The sequence below is a fragment of the Numenius arquata genome, chromosome 1 (assembly GCF_964106895.1).
Source record: "Numenius arquata chromosome 1, bNumArq3.hap1.1, whole genome shotgun sequence".
Taxonomy (NCBI): Eukaryota; Metazoa; Chordata; class Aves; order Charadriiformes; family Scolopacidae; genus Numenius; species Numenius arquata.
The window spans coordinates 50,863,362-50,891,342 of NC_133576.1; the positions used below are offsets into that span (position 1 = coordinate 50,863,362).

The window sequence follows — 27,981 nt, forward strand, 5'->3', positions numbered from 1 at the left end:
CATTTGGAGAATGGGATTGCTCACCTAATTTTAATGGCATCCATTCGATTTTATGATTACATGATCCTACAAAAACTTTACATAATGGACAAGTGAGCATTTCTTTTGTCATATACTGCTGCTGTTGTTTTGGGTTTATTTTTTTTTTTTTTTACTTTCTGTAATCCCTGAGAATACATTTCAATCTCAGAAGTGTTAATGAAATTTTATATAAAGATATTGCATCTGATATTATATCATTAAAGCAAATAACAGCTTTGTTATCACTTTTACTGAAATTATAATAGAGTCTACCCTTTATTTCTTAAACTGTGCACATAGTTTTAAGATGCTCTTTCACTGATTTTTAAAAGCATTTTATAGATATAATGAGGAACTTTCATAGAGATCACTGTTAACTTTTATGATTTATAAGAATGGGTTTATTTGGTTTTGTCTTGTGGAATCCTTTCTTGAGCAAGTCCTCCATAATTAAATCTTTCATAAGCAGATTTTTTTCAAGAGAATGCTCATTTGTTTCCTTTATTTGCCTAACTCAAAGGCCACATGTCAACTTGCCACTGTGATAACAATAACTTGTAAGCTGGACATTCAGAACAGGTTTCTGACTTAGTAAATTGAAGTTTTGTAATTGCTAATTAAACTGCCTGTCAGTGTGTTATATGGTGTCACCATGCAGATACTGCAAATTCAGGTTTTGAGGCTGGCTTTGGACTGTGTTGGAAATCTTGTCTTTGCTTCTCTTCTATTATTGCTCCTTGTTTCAAAAACAGTTGCATTGCACTTCCTTTCAGTGGCCCTTCACCTCAGGATCTCCATGTCTTAATTCTCCAAGAATTCTCCAAGATACCATCTATTAGAATTTCCCTATTCTCTGCTCTTAGAAACAAATGATTAATAAGGCAAGCCTAAACAGAAATAAATTATATACTTGTGAAAAAAAGTAATAGGAAGTCTGTGAAATGGCAATAGTCAGTGTAGACCTGTTACCATTTTCCTGGAAACACAAAACATCACAGTTTTAATTCTACCGCCTCCTGCAGGGCTGCAGCTTAGAGCTTTGTTCCACTGAGAAGGAAGAACCCTTCTGCTCATGGGAGGATCTGAACCTGTGAAGTGGGTAGACCTTGGGATTGAACAAAGCCATTTTAGAAGGTTTTTGTTTCTTCTCAGACCTTTATGGATTGACAGTGGTAAATAGGGTATTCAGCTTTGCAAAGAGAGGGCTAATAACAAGAGATTTAAGACAACTGTATGTAATGTTACCAGAATTAACTGAGTAAAATTTATTGCAACTACCAAGTGCACTGTATGATAATGCTTTTGTTTGGTCACACGTGAAGTGATAGTTTTCTTGAATGCATGCATGTGCTGCAATCCTTCATGCCAGTGTAGCTTCTGTCCTTCACTATTTACCATCCTTCATTCCCTGTAAATATGTGGTATAATATTATTTATTTTTTGAAAAATGTAAACACTTCTTCTTCTCAAATAGATTATACTGTTGAAATAAGAGAATGTGTCTTCCAATTTAAATTAGAAAGAGTTTTGTATCATTGCGGTTTAGCGGTATAGGCTATATATAACTTAGATTTTGCTTTCATGTCACTTGAATTTAACTCACAGCTTAGAAAGCATAAATATATAGGCTTTGTGCAGCTGCAGGATGCACACAGCTCCTTTCACAAGTCATATTACACTATTATAGGAATTTTGCTATTACCTTCAATCAGTGTAGGATCAATCCTATCAGCAATTGTTTCAATTTGAACTATTATTTGCCTAGAGTAATTTTATTATCTTTCAGTGTGCTATATGCATGTCTTTCCCAGGGAGAAAAAGAGGCCTTTGTGCAAAATCGGGAGCTGTAGTTGTGTACAAAGAAGTGTCAGATGACAGGGAGCATTAAGCACTGATTGTATGGATGCTCCAAAGCTTGAGCAGCTGCTGGGATATAGAACATTCTGCAGAAGTCATTGAGACTGAGAGGCCATCCTCAAAAGGTTCATCAGATAGGAACAAAAACCAAAAGTTTCCACCCAGTCAGTAATCTCAGGAAATTAAGTTTTTCTTTTCCTGTTGTGTCAGCACTTGATTGAGAAAGTAGTTTAAACACGTCTTGAAACAGAGTATTATACTCTTGAGATTGCCAGTGCTAAGAATAAGGATGAAACAAACAAATAATGTGAACAGATCACACTGTATTGAAACTGTCCCTACTGGCATCATCTTACTGATTTCCACTCTTCAGCGACATAAATTAGAAAACTAAATAGGTGATCTGTTTGGGGAAGTTTTGGGACTAAGGATTATTTAGAGTGAATAGGTTTATCACTATTGGTGATATTCCTCTCAAAGAGCAAAAGGAAAGAGAGGAAAGAGAGCAGAAAATATCAAAGAGAAAACATGTAGGTTTAACACAACTGCTGCTGCATGTAGAATCCTTTATTATACATATTACCCTACAGTGTGCCCCAGTAAAGAACATTTTAATCTTACCTTCCACCTTCTTCTGCGCTTTCCTGTATTCCTTTTCCTCCATGTGTTCCGTCAGTATTCCAAAGAACCCTCCTCCTTTGCATGCAAACTCACTCATGAAAATTAAACTTTATAAAAGTCATATTTATACATATCTTTAGAGGATTATTCTAAGGTGTCTGTATTAGTATGAGCAGAATTGCCTCAGGAGATACATATTTCTCTTCATTTCTGATCAAGGAAGATTGACTTAGCTGTCTCAGCTTAGGACTCCTGAGTTAGGACAGATAAATCTCACTTACGCAGTCCCCCCTGTATTACATATGTAGCAGCATAGTTACTGTAGGTAATTCTTCAGCTCTTATTTATAAACATTATGAGATAAAATTGAGAGTTTTACTACAGATATATGAAAAATGTATTTTCACTGCATTTGGGGTAGCGACATGGGTTTTGAAGTGTGACTTGAAATGACAGAATGAAGATACTCAACAACAAATTAAGGAGACAAGAAAAAGAAAACAGTGAAAAAGACAGGACTGAAAATTGAAGTCTTTTGTATACTGATGGAATGATAATCCCAGAGGAGTTGGAGAACAATACGAGTGGAAGGAACCTGAAGATGGTCAAAGAAAGACAGGTCCAGGCTTTAAGCTTCTTACTTGCAGTGATGAGCAGTTATTCCAAAAACTAATTCTCATGATGGCACTGGAGATTCACAAATCTGGGGGAAAGAAGCAATAAAACTAAAATGATAAAAGATCAATGAAAGTGAGAGAATGTAACTAGAACTATAAAAAAATAATCTTCACTGGTGATGCTCAACTGATACAGGAAATTGCAGGCATATGTTCTAGGGCAGCTATAAAATAAAATGTTTCTTGCATGACATTCTACTTACAGATCCCTAAGTCACCAAAGATACATTCCCCTTGGCACAAAAGTTGTGTATATTACCTGATCTTTCAGAAAAAAATGGCATTTTCACTGCAACATGAAAAACATTTTTTTAAGTTTAATGACAGAAAAAAAGTGAGAAAGAGGGAAAAAGAAAAGTAAAAAAAACCCCACATTAAAATTTTGTTACAAGATGGTAGAGCTTTACTTTAGGGATGTATTATGAGACATTAATAAGAACATTTTCAAATAAAGTACAAAAAATAAGAATGGATTTTAAATTGTTTAGAAATATTTTTAAAGAAAATAGAAAGGAGTCAGTTCTCTTTCAAAAATGTAAAAGGTTTAATTAAGAGAAAGAGCAGTATTTTAGCAGAGAAGCAAAAGAAATAAAAAAGGTCACATCAAGGTGTCATTTTTTATGACTTTACAGTTGTATATTAAGGAGAACTAACTATGGTACACCTGATGTTACTTTCCATGCATGCCCCAAAAATGGAGAGACAATGCCTAAAAGAAACACATCTATCAAACAACCATGTTAGGGTACACACATTAGATGGTTAGAACCTAAAAATACTAATGTTTCAGCAACAACAGTGTTATAATTAATATTTCAGCCTTTTCCTATTGCAAAATGTTTAAACATATATTTAGACTGAGGATAACAAAATAATCAGACAACAGAAACTCTGTAGGAAAAATGCAGTGGAAGGGTGGGGGCAATGTCAATGTAGCCCTGTAAAACTTTCCTCTACCTCTGAGACACTTGTACGCTATTTTAAGAACCATCACAAGAGTCTAAGTGTGCTCTAATATCATGTACGTGAAATCTAAATGTACCAGTTTTTTTTTCTTAAGTAATGGGAGGTGTTAATGGCCTTGAGACAGGTTTTTCAGATCAATGCCCTGTACTACGCTGCTGCAAGTTGCTTTTCTGTAAGCATTTGAAAGAGAAAATGTAATCCCCAGCACATCTTCCATAAAGATTTCTCACTGGAGCTGATCTTTTCTATTGCTTCCTTTCCCAGTCCAGATGCTTTCACTCATGCAAACCAGTAACTTTTTCTATCAATAGTATCAATGAAATCCGTAAGATTTCCTGTGGAGTATGATGTTACTCAGTAAAAATCTGACCGAAGAAATAAGAATGCACCCCTTGAAACTCCCTTGAGGTAGAAATTGGAAAGAAAAAAGTATCAAGTTTGTGCAATCAGTCACAGAAAGAACAGACTAGAGTTATTTTGCATTTGATATTTTGAAACAGTGTATCATGACTTTTTGCTCTTGTTTTAAGTTGTGAATTCATCTTGAGTTTAAAATGGTTGGGGAATCATCTGTATGTAGAATTGATGAGACTATCTAGGAATTAAGAGGGAAAGAGAGAGGAAAAGGGTGGAACTGAGCTTCTACCAAATCACCTGTGTTTCCATTACCTTCAGTAGAGGAGACCATCATCATTTTAGATTTGCAGAAAATATGAAAGATGCTTATGAGTGTAACATGTTAATGACGTTTTACAGTTCTGGAAACATTATGAACTTTATGTGTGAAATAGTATGTACCAAGGGAAGTAATTCTACCCCTCTACTCAGCTCTGGTGAGACCCCCACCTGGAGTCTGTGTCCAGCTTTGGAGACCTCAGCACAAGAAGGACATGGACCTGTTGGAACGAGCCCAGTGGAAGGCCACAAAGAAGATGAGAGGGCTGGAGCACCTCTCCTAGGAAGACAGGCTGAGACACTTAGGGTTGTTTAGCCTGGAAAAGAGAAGGCTCTCCAGGAGAGACCTTATAGCGGCCTTCCAATACCTAAAGGGGACCTACAGGAGAGATGGGGAGGGAGGGACTCTTTATGAGGGAGTGTAGCAATTGGACAAGGGGTAATAGTTTTAAACTGAAAGAGGGGAGATGTAGATTGGATATCAGGAAGAAATTCTTCAGTGTGAGGCTGGTGAGGCACCAGAACAGGTTGTCCAGAGAAGTTGTGGATGCCCCATCCCTGGAGGTGTTCAAGGCCAGGCTGGATGTGGCTTTGAGCAACATGGTCTAGTGGGAGGTGTCCCTGCCCATGGCAGGAGGGTTGGAACTCAGTGATCTTTAAGGTCCCTTCCAACCCAAACCATTCTATGCTTCTAAGATTTGAAAAATAGGTTTCTCCTAATTTCCTCTATTTCCCAACAGAATGATTGAAGAGCATATCTTCCTGATATTTAACATAAATAACATGGAAAGCACATGGCAGGATATTTTTCTTATAAATAACGCTTATCATAGTTTATAATCCAGAACCCTCCAAATACCCTGTGTTTTTAGCACAATTAAATCAAATCTAATACCACTAACATGTCAGAAACGTATATTCATAGTAGGAAAAGAGAGGACTAACTATCATTTCAGATTTATCATTGTTTCCTGATTTCCTAGGACTTCTGTTCCTCAGTTTTAACTGCAATTGCTCACTCAACCCTTCATTGTAGGTCACCATCATTCTTGATAATTTCTCCAGGCTCACTCCAATTGATCCATATGTCTCTTGGTTACTGTGGCTAGAGATGATCACAGTATACCACCTAAAAGAGTAATCATGAAGGATAGATAAGACTGTTATAAAAAAAAAGGAGAATTTTATGTGGAAACATTTCAAAGCATATAGTGTGCAGGTGCCTTGATCTCAAAAGTAAGATTTGATCTCAGAAAGAATATATGCCATGCTGAGCTCCATACTAGACAGTTTTACTTACTACAGAACACATTCTGTCCCTAGTTGCAGGCACCCAGTTCCCACTGACTTTGAAAATGTCAAACTGCATCAAAGTTACATTCATTTTAAGATCAATAACCTTCCAGAGGTTCATGCTAGCATATATATTTTAGTTTCTCTTTTCCCCAGTTTACAATACAGAACTAAGAGTATATATAGTTTCAGCTTTGTGCTGAAGGCAGAACAGAAATTACTGAATCTATAGGTCTGCATAGTCAGAGCTCTAAGGAGTATCTTTTGTGGGACTGTACAGAAGATACATAAAGAAGAGCTTTAAACTAGGAATGATGGGGCTGAAAAAGGAGCCAATTGAGAACTTACGGGTGAGGATTAAAGAGCAGATCAGTATGGGAGACATTGTAGTGGGTGTCTGCACCCGACCAGGAAGAACAATTAGTTGAGGCCTTTTACAGACAGTTAGAACACAGCGGGTCATAAGCAATGCAGTACACTCCTGCATAGCATTGATGAAAGCTTCCTGACACAACTGATAGAGGAGCCTATAAAGACAGATGCTCTGGTGGACCTCATACTCACAAACAAGGAAGAGCTCATTGGGGAGGTGAAGGTTGAAGGAAGTCTTGGCTGCAGTGACCATGAGTCCACAAGCCTGGACTTCAGGAGAGCAGACTTTGGCCTCTTCAGGCATCTGCTTGGAAGAATCCTATGGGATAAGGTCCTAAAAGGAAGAGAGGTCTAAGAAAATTGGTCGGTACTCAAGGATCACTTCTGCAAGCTCAAAACTGGTCCATCCTGAAGAGCAGACAAGACATCCAGGAGGCCTGTATGGATGAACAAGGAGATTCTGGCAAATTTCAAACATAAAAAAGGACTATTCAGAAAGTGAAAGCAAGGACAGGGAACTTGGAAGGAATATAGAGGCACTGTCCAAGCATACAGAGATGTGGTTAGGCTACATCCCACTTGTAGTGTAATCTAGTGAGGGATGTCAATGGGTATTTATGTATTTGAAGCTAGTGTAAATTGTTGCATTGAAAACATTTTTGGTGCAGTGCTGTTTTGTGAAAAAAATAGTTGCTGATGATCATCATTTATAAAATTACATTCTTCGTGTACTATAAAATTCTGCAAGGAATTTGGCAGAAAAATAGTTCAGGTTGATTAAATTACATACAAAAGGGAATATTAAAAGAGAATTAATGTGGTTGGGAAGTCAAGAATTTGAAACCGTTGTTAATAAAATGCTCAAGAATGGAAGACTGTACAGCAGCTTCTTGTACTGTTAAACAGTGATTCCATGCTCCGCTCATATCAGTTTCATAAGATGTTTTATACCTGACAAAAGTGCATGAATAGAAATGAGGAACATATAGTGATGTGAAAGCCACTTCCCTTGCAGAACCCCCATCGGCATGTGTGATGGAGTTTACAGCAGCGATGGAGATATCAAATGCTAGGCCTCTCTGACAGAACAAAACAAGTAATATTTTCTAAGAGAATGTTTTCTTAAAGATGTTTGTTCTTCAGATTTCACAGGGTTTACAAGTGTTTTATTCCCTCTCAATTTGAATGTTTTTGTCATTTAAACCATAAGACCTAACTTTCTTTCCTTGGGCATAGAGATACACAAAGCCTGAAGTTCACTGCTTTAGGATTATAAAACAAAAGTCTAAGAAGCAATGACTGGTTATTCACAGTAGACATATTAAGTCAAGGAGATTGTTCTTTTATTTACTGTTTTCTAAGGGTCTATGCCCAGGGCTTTAAGATGTTTCCTGAATTTTTATTACATTTTACTCTTTTGTTTCATCCAAAGAGAAAAAAAAGCAGTCAAGCTACAATACATGTATCCAACTAGGTTTTAGGATTCCTTTTCTTTACTGAAAGGAGAATTGCATGAAGTCACTCAGATTTCAAATGCTGAAATATAAAGTCCTATCAAGACCCAGAAATCTTGGAATTCGAATTTAATCTTTGTAACAGCTGTAAATGCCTGTGAGTAATACTATGTTTATCTATTTTTTTCTTTCACGTGGAAAATAAACACACATCACATTAATTTTTACATTCTAAAAATATTTCAGATTACAGAACTTTTCACCAGGAAACTAATTGTTCTCTCCTGTGCTTTCAACTCAGTAAATATCAAGACTTAAACCTGAAGTTCAGCAGCTGAGAACAATGACTATCAATTGCCTTTTCCCCAGCTGTTCCTCATCAACAGCACGAAGTGTGCTTATTTAAATCCATCCTTATCTTCTAATGTACAAGGAATAGTGAGTGGCTGAATTCAGTAGCTATTGGAAGTACAGTAGATCAGATCTTCCTGTTTATTGATTTGTAAAGAACAGTCTTGTACTGCTTTAGCAGCTCTGAGTCAGTGAGAGAAAAGAAAGAAGCTTTTCAGCTCTTGGGAGGAGAATTGCTGGGTAACATTAAAGAGGGTCTTGTAGAAGCCAGTTTCCTTTGATATACAGTCAAGTTGGATGTGATTGGAGTCAAGGTCAGGAGGCTGTGGAAATGCTATGAATATGGTGGGGGAATTAAAGGAGTGTTATTTTTAAGAAGTATTGTATGTATTCATGCTTATTAATACAGAAAACTGCCCATCTATTTTCATGAGAACAGCCTTTGGTGAAGCAAATTTTGAAAAAGACAATTGTGTATCATTTTGCTGCTGCACTAAATATAGCTGCTTAGATGAGAGTCTTCTATTCTTTTCCTTCTTTTCTTGCCACTTTTCATCAGAATCCCAGTCATATTCAGCCATTCGACAACTGTCTTAACTCTTTATATCTTGCATTTTTTTTACTAGTGATCTCATTTCTACTGTCTCATGTTAATAAGTAGCAAAAATTTCTACTCACACACCTTCATATAATTTGCCTGTGTTTGTGGCAGCATAATTAGGTATTTAGTGTCTATGTATTATGTTGCTTGTGCCCTTAGATGCCGTTACAGAAAGGATGGTCTTCTGACCAGAAGAGTTTATGCTGTTGCTGTGTTTCAAATTAATAATAATTTAAAGAAGTTAAGCTCAAATGTAAATGTATAACTGCACTGAGTGGGATAGGGGGTATCTAACTGACCTCCACCCCTCTTTTGTCAATGATCTTAATGACTCTTTTATCAATCATCTTAAAATAAAAAGTTAAGTAATGTGACAAAATAGAGCTTAATGAGACCCAATCCCCTTCCCTTGTTTGAAGTTGTGTTCTTGGTGGATTGAAAAACATTCTAATATTTGCCTATATTTGGTATATTTTACTCAGAAGTGGGAATGTTCCGAGAAATCTGGTGAGGAAGAGTTTCATTTTCTTTTAAGGAAAGACAAAAAGGTTTTCTTTACACTTTCTGTTGGGATTCTAGCACTTGGTTAGCGTGTCAGTAGACCTAACAATAATGAATTAGGAAAAGGGAGAATTGAAAATATTTTTTTTTCCATTGTAGTATTAATAATCCTCTATCAAAATAGCCCATGACATTATTAAGTCCTTTCCGTAACAGCATGATTTGGCTTAGAAATAGGGGTAGTAGAACGTGCTGTTTGTTTCCATGAGCATCAAAGACAAGAAGGGGTTTTTTTCGTAGAAAGAATAAAACTCGGATTAGAAATTGTAGACATGTAACGAAGTGTGCACAGCAAACATAGAACAAAAAAAAAAAAAAAGCCACTTATTGCCTCACTTTGCTTGGCAAATTAAGATATTTCTGAAGAGATCCACCTAGAAATAAACCAGGGTGAGCCCCAAGAGATATAACATACAAAGATATGTGATATACAATTGTATAGACTTCTCATTTGCTAGTTTCATGTTTTCAGCTACATTGACTTTGAGATAACGTTGTCACTGGTGTCACATGTAGAGTTGTTTTGGGGTGGGGTTTTTTGTTTAGTTTCTTGGGTTTTTTGTTTGGGTTTTTTTAAGTGAATGAAAACAAATAACCATCAACGGAATGGATTTTAATTCATTGTTCTGCACAGTGCTTCTTCTAAAGCACTTGCATCACTTCTTAGCCTTTTAGGAGAAAATACTTATTTTCAATTATGGCAACCTGATGATGCTACAAGAGGCTAAGGGGTGCTAATTTAACCTCTGTTTCTGTAATAACCTTATTTATTTCCTTGTCTATTAAATATTCTGAGAAGAATGTAAATATTACAAACGTGATTGCAGATTAAAAATTGGAACAATAAGAGAATTATTAAATCTTTTTTACAGGAAATAGTCTTTTTACAGGAGACAGTAATGTTTTCAAGCAGGGAGAAATGAGTGTATAATACATCTTTTTAGCTGTTTCACTAGCATGGCAGCAGTTAAGCTAAACTGTGCTGTAGTACAACAAAAGTGTTTTTGTTATGGTGTCATTTAGGAAGAACTGTAGGTGTTTGCTTTTTTGCTCAAGAGTGTGCATTTGCACATTTACCATTCACATTGGCCAGGAAAGCCAAATGCAGCTGCATGCTAGATCTCTTTAAGAAGCACCGTGGGAGACACTATTTGAATATATCAAGAAGGGAGATGCATAAATAGTGTTTAATAGATAACTAACATTTTTAGTATTTTTGTATGCTTTGTTCCTCATCTTTATAAAAGGGTGTCCAAACAGAGGACTATGATAGAGAAGTGAATTGCCTTGTAATTCAGGTGTGATTCTTGGATTAGAGTTTGGAACGCACAGAATTTCCTTTCTGAATTGCCTCAATGCTAACAAGGGTGGAGGTATTCGCATACTCACCTGTAACGTTCCCTGTTTGCCTGATGTTTTATCACTACACACCATCACTAGCTTCACTGGCCATTTGTCTGTGACCATTTAAGATTCACAAATAAGACTTTTTGGATTACATTCCTTGCAAAGTTTGAATGTGAATTCTCTAAAGTGTGCTGAGCACAAACAGGCATCCAACCAGCCACCTTCACTCTCACAGTGTCGGAGCCACTCATTTTGCAGAGCAAATTTTAGCCTAATGGTCAGAGATCATCTGTCCGGGAGGGAAGCACCTCAGAGGCAGTTTCCTTTACTGACTTCAGTTGAACATCAAAGCTATGGAGAAGACTGGGGCAAAATTAAGACACAGTGCTAGACCTCAGCTGAGTATTATGTTGTCCCAGTATGGAATTTGTACATTTTCATAGCTCTTTGCTGAGGCCACTCATTATTTGTAGGTACAACTTTAACAACAAATTGAGGTGAGTCTACTTCTTCCATCGTGTCTTTCTGAATAGCTCAGCAACTCCAGCACCCTTTAATAGCTGGTGTTAGGTACTTTTTGAGAACATGGAAGATACTGAGAATCAAACAATTTTCCTGTTTGATCTAGGCCTGTTTTGCAGTGTGGACATAAATACAAAAATATGTTTTAGATACAATAAAAATATTCTCAGTTAAAATCCAGCAAAATGAAAAAAAAAAAAAAATAGAGAAATATAATTTAGTGGTAGACTCAAGTCAAGTCCATGAAATCCTTTTGTGATTTCAGTGGAGCTGTTGTAACAAGTGTTTCCAAGGCTGATCCCCAACATTAAGTAAAGTATGTAAAAGCTCTTCCTAACAACTACATAACATAGCTTTGCTTTCGTTATTGTTGTAATTTGTTTTTCTGAACCTGATTATATAGTCAGTTCACATGCCTGCATTCAAGTGATGGGGAAAATAAGCTTGTTTCATCAAATGTTTTCAAAGTCTTTAAAGGAGAGGAACTTTAAATAACTTTTTTTTTTTCTTACTCACTCATTTGTTTAGCAGAAGCTGTTTATGTTCCATGTCAATATAACTTAAAATCAGTATAGGATTTTTAATATTACCATCTTCAGCTTCAAGTATAATGTTTACTGCACTACTGTGGCTCTTTCATTTGTTATGATTGAAAGAAGATAAATGTTATGTAAACCAGTGGATTAAATAAATAATGGAAATTGCGTGTCTCTTCAAGCATGCATCTGCAGTGAAGAAAAGCAACAGTTGAAGTACCCCAACTACAGAAAATCCTGATTGATTTTTTTTTTTTTTTTTAAGTCAAAATCGGATATAAAAAGATTTTGGTTAGTTAAAACCAAATTCTCCTATCTTGATTCAGATAAAGTAATAGCTGACATCTTAGAAATCCACCTATTGATTTTTTTAGTAACATGACGTGTGGAGAAATACTGTAGAGAGTTTTACCTAAAAGAAACCCAAATCCAATCCATAGTCCCATCTTGCATGTTATGTACTGGTAATAGTGCCTTGAAAATTATTACTTTTTGAATATTAGTCTGGTTAAGTGATACTAGTAGGAATAGACTACTGAAGTCAGAAGACATAATTTTTCCTTTGGCTATTGACACATGGCGTGTGTGTAGGGGGTGGTATTTGGAAAACTTCATTAACTATATATGTTTTCTTCCATTTGAAGTAAGGAAAATGAATGCTTGAATCGGGTTGAAAATTCTTACCGTTTTCTTCACACACAGCTCCAGTTTTTCACAACATCATTTTGTTCTAAGGGAAACTGCACTTGGTTTAGAGCATAGCATACAAAAATACACATGCTTATATTAGAGTAACCTATTTCACTTGACTTGGAAGAAAACAAGACAAAATTTAAAATTTGGGAATTACCTATGGTTTGTTTTTGAAAATTAATTTAAAAAAAAAAATTTACATGCCAATGAGAATTTTTTTCAACAATCGTAAATCAGATATGCAGACTTAAGTGGATATGATTCTCCTTCTCCAGGGTGTAAACCCCAAAGCCAAATATAACTTTGATTTTGTTGCATCAGACACACATGCTTTAAGTAATCATTGTTCAGGTGGGTTTTTTCCAATTGTTCAAAATAAGCCCAGTTATTGTGGGTTCAAATTCTGTTATTTTATCATGTACATCTTAGTCTTGGTAAAATTCATAAAGACTGACTGCAATAATCTTCCTTGCTCTACCATGAACAGTGAGGTCATCTTTTGGCACCTATAAGGTAGTATGCTGATACATCAATAAGTGGTATTTTCTGACAGCCAAATGGAATAACTTTTTGTGTTCTCAGGTGATATTTCCTGGAGAATACTCAAGATTCCCAAATGTTTTATTCATCTCTGTATTGACAAAATCTACCTCTAGACTACGATATTTTCTGGCTCACATCCAAGGCTGTTCAGTTTGAGAGTTTACTCTGAAGCGTGTTAGGTATTTTATTTTGCTGCATGGGCATATATGGCTAAAAATCTCAGTTTAATAATTTTGTGCTGCTCAAAGCTCACTTGGATATTTTGAAGTGATTGAAATTCTCAGTTTTAGCACACTTAAAGAAGTTGTATGGGCTGGCAGTGGTTGCATATATCAATGGGTTCCCATACTCTATTCTGATGACAAGCTGGGTGTTGTCATTCTCCTACATGAAACACTGCTACCCGTTGCCTACTTGTAAAGCACTCATTCTCTTTAGAGAATCTGCATGCCAGAAAGTACTTTTTCCATCCTAGTTGACTTACTGAAAAGTAAATTCTAATATAAAGGAAGAACCTTATGTTTCTTTTTTAATCAATAATGTCCTAATGACAAAATAGGTGTGTTATGAGGTTTATTTTAAGAGGATTCCAAAGAGTAGATATAATTCCATTGACATTTTTCCATGTGTTTTTTTTAATTTGCATGTGTTTGTTTTATGTAAGTTTAAGATTATTTTCCTAGTCTTCACTGAAAGGCCATTGAAAATAGCATCACATAAGTTTATGGTTCTATACTTAAGTTAATGATTTGATGACCAGAAGCAGGCTTATCATTGTTTTCTATGCACTTACAGACTTCTGTAGCTTATATCTATGCTGTGAATTAGTTGTGAACTCAAGCCAAAAGCCAATCCCTAGTATGAAGCATTGCTTAACAGAACATCTGTCCATGCAATTCACTCTAGGCTTAAATTGTCTTTTACCCAGACACCTTCTACTCACGGTTTCAGAAGTTATCCAGAGTTCAACCTCCTCCTGGGCTTAGTTTTGTCTAGCTAAGCAATCAGCAAGATAAAACAGAAAAAGCACCAGTCATAGGACTGAGCCAGCATGTGCCTGCCTTAAACCTACCAATATAAACGTTGCTCTGTGAACAATTCTGGGTTCAAGAAAGCAGTAGAAATAAGAGCAGAAGCTACATGATGATGTGCTAGTAGCTGAATTACGTGGGGATGTGCTGGTCAATGGGGACTAACAAAAAAAGTCACAATAATCATGTCTTGGTATAGGAAGCCAGAGGAGCAAAGAAGGCATAGAAATGGATGGAGCTGAAGGAAAAGCATCTGAAAAATGGCTTAAGGAAAGAAAGGAAAAGGGGGGCTTTTTGGTCATAGTGTCAGTTTTGAAACTGTAAACAATCGCATCCTGTTGTTAAATTTCTATTGTGTTTAGTGAAACAAGATTTTGGGGGCTATCAGTTATTTTACTCAATGCATTTCTAAAATATTCTACCATTATTTTCAAACATTCTTCCTTGCTTTACCTAATCCTCTTCTTAGGCCTAACTTAATGATAACATCCTTTTAGCATATAGGCTATAAAGATGCTAGTAGACATCATTCATACACAATGGAATCTTGGAGCAATCACCCCCTCTTGGCTGCTTGCTTGATACTTTACTGGGATTTTCAAGGGTAAAGATAAAAGCAATCTTACAACTAGCATCTGTGTTTTCATGCAGTACACCAACCCCACAAAACATTAGGAACAACATTCTTCAAAGGACTCTTCCGAGGAAAGGGTCAAGGACTGAACTGATTGAGAGAACAGAGAAATGTTTATACCAGATGCACTTTGGTTACCCTCATTTCAGCACTAGGCTAAAATATGGTGATCATGTCCACATTAAAAGAGATTACTTTTCACATGCTGATTCGTAATAGTGCATTCTCAAAAAGGACTTTTGGGGTAGTTTTGTAAAAGTATTGACAGGGAGGAAGGTTCTGACTTCAATACTGGCAAGCAACAGTTGTATTCTGTTTAGGTACATAAAGTCAGGCAAATTTGCTATACCTTTATTTATCAGCTTTTTTATTTTCAACTTGTTCTAGCACCAGCTAAAGTTGTGGGGAAAAACCCACCAAAACCCAAACCTGTTTTGACCTCCTTTCTTTTGGACAAGACACATTAAATCTCAGTTAAGCCTGGAGGGTTAATGATTGTTGCAGCAGCCTGCTTAATTTTAAACAGAAAGTTCTCTAATGAAAAGAGTATCTGACTCTAACTGCTATTTGTTACTTGTTTAGAAGAGAGTAATTTTTTTTCTCTTCTCTTAACAGGTGGCCATTGAGGAACGGATCAGGCAACTGCATGAAGCCCACAGGGATTTTGGCCCCACTTCCCAGCATTTTCTTACTAGTGAGTAATTTACTGTTTTTCTTGCTCAGATGCACACACAGTTAATTGATATTTTTGTAGCCATGTGCCGATTATTGTTGCTATGAGTTTCTATTTTAGACTGTATTATAATGGTTTTCATGTTTTTCATTACTGGGAGCAGAAGACTGTTAAATAAGTTAATGTAGTCCAGGATAAAAGGAAAATATCTGCCAGTATCAAGTCTGTTCATACATCTGTTAATGCAAGGCTCGTCTTCATTGTTTGACAGTTCTCTTTTAGGACTATCAAATTAAAATTCTATTAAAAATTGTAAGAGTGGCTGATGATTGTAAATGAGAGAGAATATATATTTTTTTAAAAAAAAATTCTATTTGGTTTATCTGTTCAAAGAAATATTTAGCTCTAAAAAGGGGCAAAATAAGATCTGCAAGAAAAATATTTTGCAGGATTTGCTTGCTTAGCAGAGAAGTGAGAGGATCAAAACCATAGTGGGAAAGTTGGCAGAAGGTTGGCGGTTGAGTAAACTTTTTACAACTCTGCATAAAATATAATTGCAGTAATATTCCCACTCCACCTCCACACACACTCTTTTATCAAGGATGTTTTGAAGTATACTGAAAGACAACTTGAAACACCTTCAAAGCTCCGAGGCGGTGACTAAAGTGAAGCTTCTTAAAGGCCGCGTCTTTTCTATTGTACTTCAATTAAGGAAAGTAAACAGTAAAACTTTATTTAAGAGATTATATCAGCAGAACAGAACACAGTCACAGGATAATGGTCTCCTGCATGCAAAGGGAAAGCTATCCAGACATCAGAAATAGATGTTACTATTATTGCACAGTTACATTCACAGTGGGGTAGAGGACAAACTTTTCTTTAGATGATACTGCATTGTAATTTTAATTGGTTAACCATTTTTCCACTGAAAATCTCAATGGAAAACTGAAAATTCTCAGTGGGATGAACTGCAAATTAAAAACCAGAGTTGATGTGCCATATAAGCACAATGCAGGCTCACAGTGATTAAGCCTCCCATCTTATTTTATCAAATTATGATCTTGTGAAGAAGTAAACCCTATTTTTGTAATTTCTACTTCTTTTTCAAAATCTTTTAATTAGCTCTTAATCACTGGGAATAATTTATCAGCGCGATATATATAACTGCAAATCAGACTTGTAGAAATTGAACATGTATATGTATATAGGTATATGACATGAATGTAATATGTAAGCAATGTCTGTTTTTCTTATGACACACAGTCTATTCCTGATGAAAGAATAAATTTTAAGGGTTAATTAAGGAAACCTGTATTGCAATCTAGAAGAGACTAGAGTGACCTGAACCATGCTATCACACTGAACAGCATGTCGTTGTTCTGTGCCAGTGCTGAGTGCAGCCAGAGCATTTGTGTAACAGTTATGTCTAGACCCATTCTGCATTATTACTGATAACCTAGATCAATCTGAAAGTTGCTCAGTTTTATGATAGTCACCTCTTTTAGCCCACCCACCATTAGTGAGACACTGAGACAATATGTTATTCTTTGGTGTACTAACCAGAGCCAGCGAAGAGTTGAAATCATTCTGAACATTCTCAGCGTTTGAGGATCGCTTTAGGAAAAGGAACCAGATGAAAATGTGTTGACATCGGAAATACCCAAATCACTGAGAAAAAAATAGACATGTGAAATTGTTTGTTTGTTCTCCCTCTCTTTCTTAGATGTGTATGTAAATATATGTGCAAATACATATTCTTACATGTACATGCAAAATTTAGGTATTTGAAGCTCTGAAAATATCCACAGAATCCTTCCCAAATATAAGTGTTCAGTCAGTGAAAACTGCCAGTCAGTCCCTTCTTTCATAAGCATCAAGTTCCTCAGTATCATGTAATGTTACTACACCTGGGGTAAAATACCATGCTTTTACATGTTTTTCATGTGCTCCTCTGCCCCATCCATTGGAGCGGTAGTGCTGCAGGAAAGAGTGCCAGAATCTTTGCCATCTAGCACTAGTCTTGTTTCTTTATCTGTACTTTTGGGGATGAACAAGTCAAACATAAGGGTTGCCAAACAGAATTGGGCAGGTCAAATGAAGGTGAATTTAATGGCTTGTAAATGATCTTTCAGTGCATGGAAAACAGAGTCCAAGTTGGATCAGTCAGTTGTGGCAACAACAGTGAAAAGATGAATCATGGTAATTCTGCTCTCTGGTTTTATTTTACGAGCTCAGCACACAAAGTGTTGTTATCTAAGGAGCTGAGATACACATAAGATCAATGCAAACTGTAGTAAGTAAGGAAAATAAACAATTTACTGCCCATTTCATACCTAATTCGTGTGCTAGTAATAATAGTTCATCCTCTCAAACTCAGCATCAACTTTCCCCCTAGCACACATACTTGCTAACCCTAAGATGTGATGATGAGTGATCTTCAACTCCCAACTATGTTTACATACTTATATCAACACAAAAAGGACATTTTTTTAATATACCTTTAAACAGTTCTGCAAAAAGAGTGGTACTGTAGTCAAGTTCACGTTAAATCAGTGACTGAATCACATTTCTCTCCTACGTGGAAGAAAAACATATGAGCTGCTAATCTGCGGTAATGTTTTTATGTGTTCGTTATTTTCTTATATATAGAAATTACAGTGTCATCTGTCTATTTCTGCTTAGTTGGAACTGTAGCTGCATAGGACTGTTGAAAATCTAGCACAAAAGTAATGGGGGAGTGATGCAGGAACCTCATGTTTGTCTTGCCCTGTGGAGGCAAGGAATCAAGTGGTAGTTCCTGTTTCTAAGCATTTGCAGCCTGTTTTAAGGCCTGTTCTTATGGTTATTTCTGAAAGAGATGGGAAGGAAAGTGTGAGCTAGAGAGATAAGGACTGAAAAGGAAAAGGGAAAAAAAAAAGTCTACTCCCTTGTAGCATTTTTAACTTAGGGACATTTTTTCTCTATTGTCCTTTCATGCAGTTCAACCTTCTCTTTCCACTCTTCCTTCTTCTAAATGACCAGGTGACAGTGTTTATCTGTGCTGTGGTACAGGATAATTCAGAAGTCTCTTGGTTGTGAGTTAAAAAAGTAACGACAAAAGAGCTAGGACACTTGTGTCTCTATACCAAGGCTTTGGGCTGCCCTTACGTATAAAGGGCTCTCATGAAAACTGCCCCTTACCTTTCTGCTAGCACACAAAATTGCCTCTCTCCAGGCCTCCTACATGTTTTTTTGCTGGGTTCTCTCACCTCAGCCCTTGATCTTCTGATCGGTCCTTCATGTTTCCCGAAGCTCATTTCACTCTGCCAGTCTCCACAAAGTCGCAACTCCTCCTCAGTTTATTCCTTGCCAAGGGCAGAGACTCCCAGCATTCACAGCAATAGTTGTTAAGATATAGCTGATAAATGAATTACGTGGGCAAGACACAATATCGTGAATCCATGGAGTGAGTTTGTTGGGTTTGAAGGTTTTACTGTTTAACTAGAATGATCTAAATCAGGCTGTGGGGAAAAAAAATAGCAAAAGAAAATCTCCTTTCTGTTAAAGACAAACTGGTAAATATTTAGCAAAGTAATTTAAAATATCTGTGATCCTTTCATGGTTGATGGTGCTTAATTTGGAAACTATATGCAGTAACTCAAGTGTCAAAAAGAACACCTGCAAATTTCGAACATAATGCCAGCTCCAGATTTTTCAGTGACTCCTCTGGAATAATTTTACTTTTTTGACTTCTCCGTTATTTTTATTTGTGATCTTGCCTCCTACAAAGAATGAGATTCATTGCCCCTTGTTGGAGGACTCGCCTATATTTGTCACAACAGATACTACTTTTTTTCTGAGATGCAATAAATGAGAGGTAGGATTGATGGGAGACTGTTTTTAATATCATTTGCTGTGCTAGCCAGCCTCCCATCAATCCTATTTGTAATGTGATAGCTTATTCACTTTCATTACTAGTGATCACTGAAAAATAGAAGGTATTACATCTTTTAAAAGCATAAGCATACCTTGTAATTTACTGTCCAGCTCCAGTATGAGCCATCTGTTAGTATGCATAGCATGTCAATGAAGCAACTGCATGAAATAATGCTCAGATATAACTGGCAATTACTTACGAGTGCAACTGGGAGATCCCAGGGGCTGTTTGTGATTCCCAGGCTCAGACAACATGGGCTTCTGTCAAAGTGAAGAACCTGGAAATACAAGGAACCGAAAAAACACTTAGGTTTGCAAGTCTAAGAGGCTGATTTACGTCTAGCTAATGTTTTGTGATTTCTATTTCCAAGGCTACAAGCTTCAGCTACCTGGATATATCAATACCAGACTTTTAAATCTGCATACCTAAATATGTGCTAGGAACTATGTTTTAACTGGAAATACCTAACTATGCCTTTAAGTTTTGGACTTCCAAGCGGGAAGAGCACTGACTTCAACATGAAATGAGGCAGCCATAGCAGCTTTCATTCAGAAATAAAAAAGTTGCAAACGCTGGAGCCAACAGTTAGTTTTGGGAGCTAACAATCAGAGTGTATCTGCTGCATTTCATGTCAGAAAATTGTTGCTTAAAAATAATAAAAAATATGATCACAGGAGTGGGCTATGTAACCTAGGTCACTCCTTCTCTGGATAAGCTCAGAGCTTCAGGGTTCAGATGTGGTTCGTTTCTGGGCCTTTGTGTTTTCCTTCAGTTATCTGGGCCACTTTCCTGAGAAACTGGAGATGTGGGTCTGAATTCCTTCAAGCTGAGAGAGAAGTCAAATACTCATGTCTACCACATTCAGGGTGAGCACTTAGATTATTATGCAAAGCAAAAATTAGTGAAGCTCTTTCTTGCACAGGAAAATGTCTTTAAAAGGGCAAGTCCTGCTAATTAAGACATCTGCCTCTAAAAATGGCAGGGCTCTAGGCCTCTCACAACACTTTACCCATCCACCTGATAGATTATTTTCCAGTGCTAATATCTATATCTTTCTCTCTTATTTCTCACTGCATACATCATATTATACTGTCGTCCAGATATCACTTTTGACATGCACACGTTGAAGAACATGTCCATTCATCCATGTCTTTTGGATATATGATGTAATATCTCTCTTTCTTGTTCTGTTGGTTTTCATTTGTCCTCAATTTAAAAATGCCGCACAGTATTTATTTTAAAGCAGAGGTTTTTTGGGGTGAGTAGTCAGGAAAATTACTGTCTTATTTTTTTAGATAGCAGCCTAATTAATTTCTATATGTTATTGTTGGTTGGTAGGAAATCCTATATTCTGCAATGCTAAATAATTTGCAAGTAATCAAATGATATTTTTTTTTACTCTTAGTAAGTATAAGACTCAAAAGATGGGTTATTGCCTTTTATGTGTCTGCTACTATGTTTACTATGAATTACTATATTGACATGACAGAATTTTCTCCCTCCATGTTTTATAATCTCTTTGAAGGAACATTGGATCTGTGAAGCCTAAATGAAAACTGCTTCATTTTTTTTACACTGCCAAGTTTAAGTCTGATGTGTTTAACCATGTGTCCATGTTGTCATGAGATGTACGTTGTGTTCGGTTCGGGGCATTTCTTTGTCCTTGAACTCCAGGACTGGTACCATAAGGATATCTTATATACATGTATTAGTATTTTTCTGTTATGTTTTGCTATGTGAGACATAGAATATTTATCAAAGATTTATTTTTTCTATTTATCTAATTCCATTTGCATAAAAATCCCCACCAATTTGATTAGGTCATGTTATAACCTCATTTGATGAGCCAGTTTTAGAGATTTTATTTTTAAGAGCATAAGAGTGTGACAGAAGTTACCAATATGAAGTACCTGTTACTTGGGATATGTGGATCAGTACAAAGTATGTCACTTTGCTGTATTTCATGCAGTATTTCTTTGTTAAACAAGTAGATGCTTGTATTTTTTGCCATTTTACAGTAGTGTGACATTTAAGAAAATGAACATTAGATGGATTTTATATTTTGCATTACAAGTGGAACTTGGAAACTTCTGGAAACACTGTTCATGATTAAAGGTGTGCATTATTTAGGTCGTATCATATTATGTTGACCTTAGGCTGCAGGTGAGAAATCTTGAGTTGGCCATAAAGATTCCAGCAGAAAATGCAGGATGGAAAGGTCTCTCTTATAACTCTTGTAAAATGACCATTGTTGAAATTGGCCCTGATCATGTGCTGAACTTTTTCATGACTAAAAATCCCTTCTTCAAATTGATTAGAAGTGTTCTGAAAATGGTATATTCAGTAAGCATCTGTATGTGTGTTACAGCAACAGACAGTACTGGTGGGTTGCAGGGAAGCAGTGAGTGCTTGCTTGGATTTAAGAACAGCAGAGTCCCAGCTGAGAAGGAGCTCTCTATTTCTGAAATGCCCAGGAATCCATCCACGTGTGCAGCGCCAAGAGCTAGAGCTTGGAGCAAAATAGACCCCATGCTGTGTAGTCCTTATGAAAGACAGGTTTTAATTGATATTTCTGCCTTGTAACTTCTAAATTGTGTAGCTGATGTATTCTGACATCAGTTTCTTCGCTATGCGGTGCAACATTAGACCTCAGTACTACACAATCTGATCTGACTCTTCTTTGGTCTCACCTAGTACAATAATAAATGCACATAATTTAGAAATCAATTGTCTATAAATCTGGGAGGGGGGGAATCATATTTTACAGATGTATACTGACATTTGTTGCAAAGGATCTTGAAGAACTCATAGATTATGCAAACACTTCTATTGTGCCACTGTCACACAGGCATACATATTGGAGATGGCATTCTGCCACCATCAGTCATGAACTGACTATGGAGGGGAAACTATGCTTTAGCATATCCTTTCAGGAAGAGACGTACAAGCTCTTTATACTCCGTGGAGAGCAATAATTTCTCATTTGTATTGGTCTCACCTGAAAATATTTGGAATAGTACTCAATGCGTCTTCTTTGAAAGGTTATGGTACCTTACGCAGATGTGAACTTCTGACTTGGGAAATCAAGAGTACTTTCCAGATGCAAAGATTGTCTCACCGTTTCATCATGCCTGCCTGCCTTTATCTGAAGTCACCAACTCCATAAATGCTGCAGTGAAAATAATTGGTATGAAATCAGAAATCATAAATAACAAATAATAAATAAAAAGACTAAATAAATAAAATGAATAAATAAAAAAATTCCTAGCTCTACATTTGCATGAAGATACTAATGATGACAATGCTAGGTAGGACAATGTAAGTCATGTAGGTAGAGTCCCTAGGCTGAATCAGTGAATCATTAAATAGCATTATTAAAATGTTAACTAAATTAAGCACCTTGCTGAATTACAGCTACTATGGCCGCCAAACAGGTAGTGCAGGTCTTGATTGTGAACATATAAATGAGCTCAGCTTTAAAGATCATGATGCTGAAATGCATATATAATAAAAATAATAAATTTACAAGAAAAAAAACAATTGAGAAAAATATTGAGAAGAAATATTTAACAGTGTATGTGTACTAGGTGGTGCTACTTTGTGATTTCTGTCCTGAAACTGTTTCCCAATACTTTAACCCCTAGAGACAAATAAGGGTCAAAGGATTTATTTGTATTTAGAACTGAAAATGTATGCCCATGGTATTATATAGTGACTAGAAGTGTGTGCTGACTATGTAAATAAGGACCGCTGAGAGTAACTTTTAAAAGTGGACATACTAAATTTACTCTTTGAATAGCTGGAGGAGAAATAGTTTACTGTTAGTAAACATACATATATTTTTCATTATGTTTGTAGTGCTAAAGTGAAATATTTATTGGATTATTTTTTTAATATCAACACAGATAAAATTATACTATCATCCTATTTAATATTTCATTCAGATCCTTGCATAGATTAAAACACTACTGAGGTTCAGAGAGCCAGCATGCTACCGTTTCATCAGATATTCTGCAAACGAATAAGGATGTAGGCTTACTGTCAAGAACCATGTTCACTTATGTTGAATAGGCAAAGCAAGTCTCAGATGTTAGCACACTAAAAGAAACAAATAAAAGTCCCAAATTAGGCAACCATTAAAATGTATATCAATGCAAATAAAGTATAGGGAAATCTAAATTCACTCTTCAAATGCCCCATATTTTGTTGTAGTATTTAATTTCAGTCAACAGCATTGCAGGTAGCTGGGGTATGGTAACTGGTTCTTACACTGTGCAAGCTAGAACAATGAAACACTTTTGAACTACATTTAGCAAGCAGGAGAATGTCTGCTTTGTGAGTGCTGTAGCACACAGGGATACTAGAGTGTCATATAAAAAAGTCTTTGCCAGCAAGAGTTTTGGACAGAGTACTAAAATGGTCTTAACCAGGAATTAAATATATATGTCCATTACCTGCGCTAGCTTTGTAATGGATAATAAACCTGTACTGGCAACCAGAGATAAGAAACAGCTGTTCTCAGCTTCTGGGCTTCTGCCAAAAATGAAATTATTATTCTCTTAGCATAGCTGTAAAAAGTACTACGTATTTTGTCAACTCAAATTTATGCAAGGCTAGAATCATCCAGGAAACCAAAAGTGTATTATAGACAGCTTCATAGCAATCTCTTGAAGGAACACTAAATCCAATTATGCAGTACATCACAGAATTGTTTGTTATTCCTAAAGCACTTAGTTCTTGTGAAAGCAAAGTATTTGTTCCTCTTCTAATGTATCAAGAACACTATCGTATGTAAGATTCTGTAATAATAAGTTATGACTGCAAATCTCTTACCCAGATTAATTCAGAAGCAACAGAAGAAATACACCTTCCAAACAATATGCAGCAATCTATTCTGTCCTTTAGGCATTGAATTAAAAACAAATGTTGAAGTGGAAGAACTGTAGCTTGGTGGTATTCCCATTTGGAATATTAATTTTTATTTGGGATAGAAATTTGTAAGAAGGTCAATTTTTAGTTAATACTGAAGGGCATTTTATTTTCAAAAATTATAACTTAGTATAATCCTATTCAAATTAGTCCTCAGAATTCTTATGGGTAAGAAACCTTATCATTCACTGAGTAGGAATTTTAAAACTATTTGATGTATCATATATTAACACACAGGTTAGTATTGCTGAATAAAAACATACAAAGAAATCGCCAAGTAATTGATAGCATAAAATGAAATTTTAATCTATGTAGAACTCCTGGGCTTTGGTTTTCTAGCCCCTTCTAGACAATGGATCATATGGATCAGTCACCAAAATTACATTTACAGCACTTTGCTCTCACCAGTAAAAAGAATAATTAAGCATCATGGTTAAGAGTTTTGTATGAACCTAAAAATAGGGTTAAAAGTAGGACGTGGTCCCTTATTTTAAGGTGGTTAACATCAAAACATTAAATCATATTTTATTTTTGATATTTTTTGTATTCCTATAAATTATGTAACATTGTGTCTTTACATCATTTGAGGCTACAGCAGGACACAGAAACTGAGAAGCTGTATGCATCTTACAGCTGCAGCTCGTGCTAGTGAAAAGAGCAGCTTAATGACAGCTACGCAGTCTATAAACATTGAAGTCCCTGTCCCAAGAAGCCATATTTGATCGTATATAAATTATGTGTATAATTGAGTATTTGTATTTGGAAATGCACACAGTTCTGTGCTCTTGTATGTGTGGGTCATGATACAGACTTCAATGGTAGTGCAGTGTGCTATTTTTCCATGAGAGGTAACGTTGTAATTAAAATTCTGTGTTTCTTGCACACTTTGCGAGTTACCTGTTTTCATGGCTCATACCTTTGAAATTTAATTTAACCTTTCTTTTTTAAAGAACGCAAAACTGTGTAAGTGTAAGCAATACACTCAGCTTAGCTACAGATAGTTAGTTGGGGGCTGAAGATAACAGCAGGACATACAGAGATGCTGTGGTAGGTTTCTCATAACTCCGTGGCCACCAGCAATCTAAAAGAGGATTATCACATTCATATTTCTTCCAAACGTATTCCTTCCTTTCCCTAGCTTCTTAACATTGTCTAAAACGTATGTGAAACCTGTTGCCCCACTCCCCAGCCTGTGCCTTGTTACTGGTTGCTTTTCCTTCTCCTTATCAGACCATCTAGAACGGCTCCAGCTTCCTCCACTGCAGCTGATTTACCTCCCCTCTGTGGGGTCCTTATCCTCCTTCACAATTCATGTGCATGCGACCACCAAAATAGCAAGGCTTCCCTCTACAGCCATTTTTATAAGCGTGTTTCATCTCTTTCCTCCAACTCTTGTTGTTCTTACTCCAGTACGTGGGCGAGAGAGGGGCAGTATATTTCATTCTGCAGACTGGCTCCTGTGAATCTGGTCAACAATTCTGGGACAAATTAAATGAAATTTATATATTGGTAATTTTTATTTGTATGGATTGTGATTTGTTGACTTTGCTAAAATACCTGCAGCTTGACAGTGGTGTTTTTAAAGTATCTATTTTGAATGAAGGAGGGAAAGAAAATACTCTGAGCCAAGTGATCAAACAGCTAATTACCGTAACAATTATTTTCCTTTGTGAACAGCAGGGGTCACTAAAAAGAAGGGTTACACTGGCTGAGGCAAACAGGTGCTTTTTTTTTTTTTTCCCAACTAGATCACTTTGCGTACAAAAAGATCACTATATTAAAATTGAAAATTCTTGGTCTTACTGCTTTTGACAGATAAAAACCCCCAATAATAAAACTAGTTTTCTGATTATGTCCTATACAATAAGATATCTCTGCCTCTAATAAAATCTCGAATAAAAATTTTTTACAATTGTTTTGCCTACAATGAGTTTTAAATAATACGCTGTTACAAGACATTTTAATTACCTTGTAAGTTGATGTTGATATTTAACACTGTGATAACCAAGAGTGAGTAATGTAATTTTCTCTCTATTTCTCATGATCACCCTTTCAGTTCTCCGTTATTTGCTGTTATTAAAACACAATTAGTCATGTGGAGAAATAAAAATTAAATTCTTCTCCATTTAGAGAATAAACAAAATATTCAGATGGTATCTCAGTGTAACTTCACTCAACATAAAATGTAAACAAGTGTGTAATTCTGTTCCTGGAAGGATGGAAAGCACTGACCATGCAAGGAAAGAAAATGAAGAAAAGCCAGTCAGACACATTAGCAGGTGGAACCCTATAAAAGAACACAGCAGAAAGATAGGTTGCTTGCTCTGCTTCATATCTGTTCTGTAAGATTAGTAGTCAAGGAGGGTTTGTTTTGTTGGGGTTTTTTTGTATTTATCTTTGCAGCTGAATGAGTCCAATTTCTCTCAGATTAGGACAGAAATTTCAGAACAGCAGGTTAATCCTTCCTGTCTCCACGGACAACTGAGCAAACAGACCTGTATCAGCGTGGCCGAGTGTAAAATTGTAATTCTAGAGATTAATGTTGTCTTTCTTGTTTGCTTTGAACTTGAACTCCATGTTTCTTTTCTAGGTCTGTTTGTATGTATAAATGTATGTGTGCAGTTATTTATTTATTTATTTGTTTGTTTGTTGTTAACAGCTTCTGTCCAAGGCCCCTGGGAGAGGGCAATCTCACCAAACAAAGTGCCCTATTATATCAAGTGAGTATAAATAGTAATTCATTCTAGCTATTTATATTTGTCATTTACGATCATAGTTGGTAATTTCCTTAGATTATGGTGAACAGCTCCTATGGTTTCTGAATGGGAAGAACAAAAAGGAGTGAAGTGTGCAATAAATTTCACAGAAGTATGCTAGTTATTTAAAAACACAGTAGGATGCACTGATTTGTAAGTTGTTTGGTTTTATGCTACTGTAAATCACCAGCAAACTAAGTAAAGCTTTGGTGTATCTGGATATTTGAATTTGTACCATTGCCCACTGAAGAGTATATATGGCAGGTTATGAAAATCTGAAAAAAACAATCCAATTTGCAGTTGTGAAAGTGTTATACTGTTTTTTTTAACCTAGCAATGTGTGTACTTTATATAACAAATTCCTTTAGGGAGGGTACTTGGTAAAGTTTGTTGCTAAGAAATGACAAGGGACAAGTTAGTCACTATGGACTATTTCTTTAGAGTTTATTTCCCAAATTAAGCCGGTTTTCTTTAAGAGATGTGTATGCATAACAAATGAAAGGAAAACTTAAAGAATCCACAATTTGGAAACACCTGCTTTTAGTTTGGTGCCCTAAACAGAGCCACGACACAGCAAATAAGAAAGACATTTTAATACATTTTTTCTTCTCTCTTTAGTTCTTTATTATCTGCAATATGTGTCTTGACCCATTTATACATAACTTCCGAAGGAAACAGGTGATGCAATGCCTACAATAAAGGCTGTAGGGCAAGTAACTGAAACAGGGGTGTCATTTAATAGGCACATTCGCATGGTTCCGCTTTACATTCCCAGTAAACTTTGGAAACTCAACTAGTGGCACTGAAGCCATCTGGCTGCCAACTGTACTTGCAGTGGCACTTCAGTTGCAACTTTCACAACAATACGAACTGCTACAGCAGTTCCAGAACAAGCATTTGAACATCACACATGAAGAAAACTAAGTCTGTAGTGCAATACAGTGGGACAGTT

At 36.1% G+C, this 27,981-nt stretch overlaps 1 protein-coding gene across 2 annotated transcripts in view; it reads left to right on the forward strand.

Annotated features, from left to right (window-relative positions):
• DMD (dystrophin) overlaps window positions 1–27,981 on the forward strand; it is a 1,192,402-nt gene that overhangs the window by 1,047,055 nt on the left and 117,366 nt on the right. For both annotated transcript variants that reach the window (XM_074159135.1, XM_074159144.1), the window contains exons 61-62: window positions 15,371–15,449; window positions 26,933–26,993. In XM_074159135.1, the coding sequence (XP_074015236.1) occupies window positions 15,371–15,449; window positions 26,933–26,993 (140 nt within the window). The remainder of the gene's footprint in view (window positions 1–15,370; window positions 15,450–26,932; window positions 26,994–27,981) is intronic.